Genomic DNA, 6,588 nt, shown 5'->3' on the forward strand with positions numbered 1-6,588 from the left:
GTTTAAAATAATTACCATTTCGTTAAGTAATAAATATTTAATGTTTATAAGCTTCAAACTGGATGTTTACATAATCTTTTAAATCTAAACTAGTACTTTTTTGAGATAAGTATTTGTTATTATAATACTTCTATTATAAACACCCGCCAACTAAAATAATGTTGGTTTTTTATTGGCTGAGTTCATACCAGTCTCAAAAAATTCGGATTTACAAACATAAAGCAGAAACCAAGACAGAAATATTAAATTTAAAATGTGGCTGAAATTTGGTCACTGGCTCGGATTTGGTCACTTTACCCTATATGTTATCACACAAAAAAATGTAACAGATGAAAGTATCAGGAGTGTAAAACCAGTTGCTTGATTTATTATCAAATGGTTTACTGCAAGATTTATATTTAATTTTAAAGCTACTCAAACAAGGGTTTTCATAAAGTTGATGTTTGGTTGTTAGCTTAAACTGAAATATGATTCATATTGTGTTATCCTTTTACTATTATTAAAAAGAAGATGTTACATTTTCAGAATGTAGTAGGCTTAAAGCAGTCTTAAAGTGAAATAACAAACTTGTAGTGAATAGTGTAGGGGTTAGGCCTATATCTCTTATAGAATATGCATGACATAGTTAACTACATTGTATGCTAAAGTATTTTGATACATAACAAACTTATACCAATTGTAAAGTTTAACCTTCACGGTCGTTCAAACTCTTTTAACAAGCGACAGGTCATTGGGCGCAAGCGCAGTTGGATTATGAAAATTTTAGAACTTTCAAAATTGCTACGGACCTTCGTTACAGAATGAATTTTTACTTAGCGACCAACTTTTCATTACTCATCGTGTTTTTTAAAATCGTCTACGTTGATAACCAGCTTTTAGGCTGTTAGTTGTGTCTCGGTAACTTAATTTTATTAAGAAGTAAGTAAAGTGAAAGGGGAATATTATTTTATGATTGAAGAGGATCTACCTAAAAGAACTTTTTCTTTGATTTGTTTACAAATTAGGAAGTCTTTTTACTTTTTTTTTTGAGCGGTAAAACTTAAAAGTTTTTCTACTTTTACTTATATCAATCTTTTAACTTTTTATTACTTATAAAAAAAACTTAGCAGTCAATTTTTTTTTTCTTGTTCAAAATTTACATCTAACCATTGTCCTAAATTGATAACGTTTTACTTACATCGTTTGTGAAATAAAAATTGTCCTTATGTAAAAAATTTACTAAATGTTTCTAATAATTTTAAATAAAATCTTTTACTTTATATGCAGTTTTTTTATTGATTTATTGGCTTAATTTACTTCATGAATATAAACACCACATAATGCATGTGGATAAGTTTGATGGCTATTCACAACAACTATCCAAAAAGTTTTATTATTTTTAAGATGAAAATCCATTACAAAAATTTGAATCTTATTTACAGGGTCTGTGGATATTTGGTTGGGAATAAAAAGTATCCTATTGGAATAAACTAAAAAAATAACATTGAAATATGTATTCCTTGTCATGTTGTCAGATTTAGAGAATGTACACTCATCTAGAAATTTTCAAAACGTAATGATACCACAAAGAATTGGATCAAAAGAATGAAATCAACAAAACTTCTTTTAAATATGAACTGGAAAACTCATTGTGATGAATGCTATTGTTGTCAGCAGGTAGAAAAACTCAGTAAAAGTTTAAATGTTACTAAATCACTAAAACAAAAATAAAAAGCTTATTGGTTGCCCTGGCATTGGTAAAAAAGTGTGGTCATCTTCCATGATTGCTACCATTAAAAAAAGCATTGTGACAGCACGAGTTGGAAATAGATATTGAAGAACTAAAAAAATAAATCAATCCTCATTTACAACTTTACCAGTGTAATTTTTGTGGTAAAATATCAAAACAACCAGCAACTCTAAAAAAATGTGAACACTTATTTTGTTTTTTGTGTCTTGTGGAAAATATAAAGGTTAACCAACTCAATGAAACATGTCCAAAATAAAAACAGCTTATTTTACCTGAAGATTTGATATCCAGTACTAAAACAAATTCTCTTTTAATTATGTTGACTGTTGCATGTATATGTAAAAAATTTTTTAATTCAATCAAAGAATATGATTTAGATATTAATCATAAGTGCATCTGCCTTGATAAATCATTAATAATACCACAATCAGTCCCATCGTTATCATCATCATCATCACCATCATCATCGTTATCATCATCATCGTTATCATCATCATCGTTATCATCATCATCATCGTCATCATCATCATCATCATTTTCATTATCATTTATTTGACAACAACATTTCTAATTTTAATCAAGTAATTTGTTTGCTTAAGCCGAGGCTTAAATAAACCAATAGCTGGAGACTCTTTACTCTTGCGGGTTTTTTTGCAATCCGCCCTTCCTTTTGCTTCATATTCATGAACAACTTCTATGTATTGATGCAATGTTTCATCAGCTGTTTGGCAATTTTTCACTGGTCCACTAAATATATAAACATTCTTGTATTTTAAAAAGATAATGAAAGTTCTGGTATCATGTCAAACATTAAAAAAAAAAAAAAGAAAGGCAAATCACATAATTCAGTGAAAAATGCTGAAAGTGTTAAATAAAAACCTAACCACTCTGTTTAGAGCAATTTTTAATCTAATTTGACCAAAATTTTAACTCAAGGAAACTTCAAGCTAGTTTTAAAAAATTAAATCTTTAAAGTTGATCAGTAAAAAGTTGCCAAACAGGTGAAAACATTGCATCAATATATGTCCTTGATCCTAAAATAGCACAAATCTTTATTGTTGTAATATCAAGACAACTAAATTCTGTTTGCTGTATATTTTCTCGTAATGTTCATTCGCTTTTACAATTTAAATATCATTTCTAAATTCATTGTGCACAATGAATTATGCACAACGAGCCATATATAGTCATTGAACTACATATTCATTGTGCACAATAAATTACACAATTACGCAACTACAATTGTAATAGCAAACAATAAAGAGACCAAATATGAGTACAAAGCAAAAGTAAATAAACCTGTAAGAGTAAGGAGTGAGAAGAGGAGTAATTAAAATTAAAAAAAAAAAACACCTGAAAAGATCTGATAAAAGTGTTAAATTCTATAAAACTCATCTAAATTAAAAAAAAAAATCATTTAATTTCTACGCTCAGAAAATTAGCTGATGTGTTTTTAAAAGTGTAAACAAATCAGCATATTCAAGAATGTTAATTTACTTAGAAAAGCGCAACTTTAAACTTTTTGATACAATTTTTATCTTATTTGAATCATTTTCTTATGCAATTGAGATATGCTTATTATGATTTCAGTTTTAGAAAGAGTTTAAAATGTTGATTTATATGGAAACATGTATAAGTGATCAGTCAACTAAATAAGAAAATTCGTTGCTACGGACTGTAGCCATTATTAAAAGTTGAATTTTTTTAAGCTTCTACTGCGCTTGAGTATAATAACTTGTCGCTTCTGAACGACCGTGCCTTTAATTCAATTGAAGAGCAGTTTTCCAAAACTTGTTAAGTCTTGAGATATTTAGGTTTTTGTAGTTTTGAGATATTTAGGTTTTTTTGTTTATGAAAAAACTAAAACTCACATGTAAATTTTTATAAGTTGAAAACATTCAAATTACTTACACTTCATTTATAATTAAGCTTTGGTAAATCTTTGTTTATTATAAGCCACTTTTTAAGCCTTTAAAATGTGTTCATTTTTCCAAAACTGTGTAAGTCCATGTGACTTAATAAGTTTTGGTTGAACTATAAAATGTACTAGGTTAAAAATTCTTCTATAACTGTTGGTTGTTGTGTTGTAACATCTTTTAATTTTACATAAAGTAACCCGGCAAACATAAGACGTCTTAAGACCGTCTTATTCAGGTCTTTAAATGGTCTTGTCTTCGATTGACGTCTTCAAGATGTCTTTAAGACGTCTTTTAAAAGACTGTATGGTCGAGAAACATTGCGCGTCTTCGTAAGACGTCTTGAAGACGTCTTTTAAAAGACTGTATGGTCGAGAAACATTGCGCGTCTTCGTAAGACGTCTTCAAGACGTCTTTTAAAAGACTATCGTAGTGAAAAATCGCTCGTCTTCGTAAGACGCCTTAAAGACGTCTTTATTTTTCGAATAATTCTACCAAACAAAAAGACGTCTTTTAGTCGTCTTAAAGACGTCTTTAAAAAGACTTTCGGCGTGAATAAACTTAGTGTCTTTTAAAGATGTGAAATTTTTCATAAAAAGTTTTATCTCGACCAATATTAATTCTCTAAATCATTATTCTAGAAAAAGGTTTTATATAGGTATCATTATGGAAACTGAAAATAGAATGAAGCGTCGTCGCTTGAATAAAAGTATGTTGAATTTTATAATGACATTTGAAGATGAAGATATTAATGATAGTACATCGAATTTGAATCCTGATTTTAATGCTTCTCAGGCTGAGCCTGAAAATCCTTGTAAAGCCCTAAATAATGTTTTTAAAGAAGAAAACAATAAGTCTTTGAGTTGTAATTATGAGAATTTTGAATGTTTTAATGCAGCACCACTTTTGACAACAGAAACATTATCAGAAGATTTAGCAATGTGGTCTTCGAAAAGCAAAATTTCTCAAAACCAATTAAACGAGCTTTTGAGTATTCTTAAAAAACATGGTCAATCAGAGTTACCAAAAGATGCAAGAACGCTTTTAAAACCCTCTAAAGTTGTTACAGTAGATAGGAAGTGTGGTGGAACTTATGCTTACTTTACTATTGCTGATGGCATAAATAATTTTTTGAATTTGAAAAATGATTCTCAATGTACTGGGTTATCAATTACTATTAATGTTGATGGGCTACCTCTTTTCAAATCTTCTAATCTTCAATTATGGCCAATACTTGGTCTTATAGAGAACTATATTTTTATCATTGCACTTTTCTGTGGTGATGGTAAACCAGACTGCTTGGATGGTTTTCTTAATGATTTTCTCAAAGAATCTTTATTGTTAAGTGGTGAAGGTTTATACTATAATGATAAAAAAATTGATGTTACACTTAAAGCATTCATATGTGATGCACCTTCTCGCTCTTTTCTTAAATGTATACAAAGTCATACAGGATATTACTCCTGTGAACGATGCCAAGTTAAAGGATTTTATGAAGAGCATAGAGTGGTTTATATTGATAACAACGCATCAACTCCAAGATTAACTGAAGAGTTTAATTCCTTTTTGTACACTGATCATCAGAAATCTCTTACTCCTTTAGCTCAACTTAAAATATCTTGTGTTTCTGATTTTATTTTGGATTACATGCACATGGTTTGTCTTGGTGTAGTAAGACGTATACTTATTTTTTTAAAGTCTGGTCCAAAACATTGTAGACTTTCAAATGGCCAAATAAAAAAAATATCTGATAATCTGTTAAGCTTACGTGGTATGATGCCATCTGAATTTGCTCTACAACCACGTTCCCTTTTAGAGTTAGATCAGTGGAAAGCAACAGTTCAGACAATTTATCTTATACACTGGTCCCTTAGTTTTAAAGGGTGTTGTTAGCAAAGAAATTTATAATCATTTTCTAACATTGCATGTTGCAATGGTAATTCTCTTAAATGAAGACAGTGAATTTAGGAAACATTATCTTGCTTTTGCTAGAGAACTCATTAATTATTTTGTTATCAACTCAAAACATTTATATACAAATTCATTCTGTGTTTACAATGTTCACTGCTTACTTCATATTTGTGATGATGTTGTTAAATTTGATTGTTCACTAAATGACATATCTTGTTTTCCCTTCGAAAATTATATGCAGACATTAAAGAAAGCAGTAAAAAACTCAAAGAGTCCTGTTTTTCAAATAGCCAAGCAATATCAAAGTATACAATCTATGTTAAATACAAAATCTCGAAAACTAAAAGTTTCAGTGAAGCTGAATAATTCATGTTTTTACATAGGAGAAAATCAATTTTGTTTTGTTGATGAGAAATTATCATCTGGATTTTTTAAATGTAGAATATTTAGACTTGATTTACAAAATGATTTATATACACAACCTATTCAGTCTAAAATCTTTCAAATTTTCTTCATACCAAGTATTGATGAAATTGGAGTTAATTTTGTTGAGTTAAAAATGGAAAATCTTTGCCGAAAGGTTGTTGTTCTACCTTGGAAGGGAGGTCTTGCATGCTTTCCTTTATTGCATGAAATAGAACATTAATTGAAAGGTTTTTAAGTTCAAATTTCTTTTGATTAAATATTTTATATTTATTATGTTTAATTAATTTGCATCTTGTATCCAAAGTTATATATATATATATATATATATATATATATATATATATATATATATAATGATTTATTTTTAACTTTATTTTTCCATTTTATTTGTTTTTTACAGTTAATATTTTTGTATAAAAAGATAATTTTTAATTGAAATTATCTATAAAAAAATAAATATAAAAAAAAAGTTAAATTATCAACAAAAACCTAATAATAAGTTGGAATAACAGAAATAAGTAGCAATAACAAAAGACAACTGTCTTTTAATTTAAAAAACTTATAAAGGAATGAAAAGGAACAAAAAAAATCATTAGGTTAATAATT

At 28.2% G+C, this 6,588-nt stretch overlaps 1 protein-coding gene across 1 annotated transcript; it reads left to right on the plus strand.

Annotated features, from left to right (window-relative positions):
• Positions 1 to 4,071: 4,071 nt before the first annotated feature.
• LOC149892276 (uncharacterized) lies at positions 4,072 to 6,116 on the plus strand. Its single transcript, XM_090079123.1, has one exon. The coding sequence runs from the start codon at positions 4,312 to 4,314 to the stop codon at positions 5,536 to 5,538; it is 1,227 nt and encodes a 408-aa protein (XP_089935249.1). The 5' UTR covers positions 4,072 to 4,311; the 3' UTR covers positions 5,539 to 6,116.
• The last annotated feature ends 472 nt before the right edge of the window (positions 6,117 to 6,588 follow it).

This window comes from Hydra viridissima, unplaced genomic scaffold (assembly GCF_058129835.1).
Source record: "Hydra viridissima isolate aposymbiotic clone 2 unplaced genomic scaffold, HvirCarnegie_v1 scaffold_2, whole genome shotgun sequence".
Lineage (NCBI taxonomy): Eukaryota > Metazoa > Cnidaria > Hydrozoa > Anthoathecata > Hydridae > Hydra > Hydra viridissima.

Bases quoted from the DNA above. Each gene is read 5' to 3' on its own strand.
- LOC149892276 (XM_090079123.1), top strand. From the start codon at position 4,312: ATGGAAACTGAAAATAGAATGAAGCGTCGTCGCTTGAATAAAAGTATG.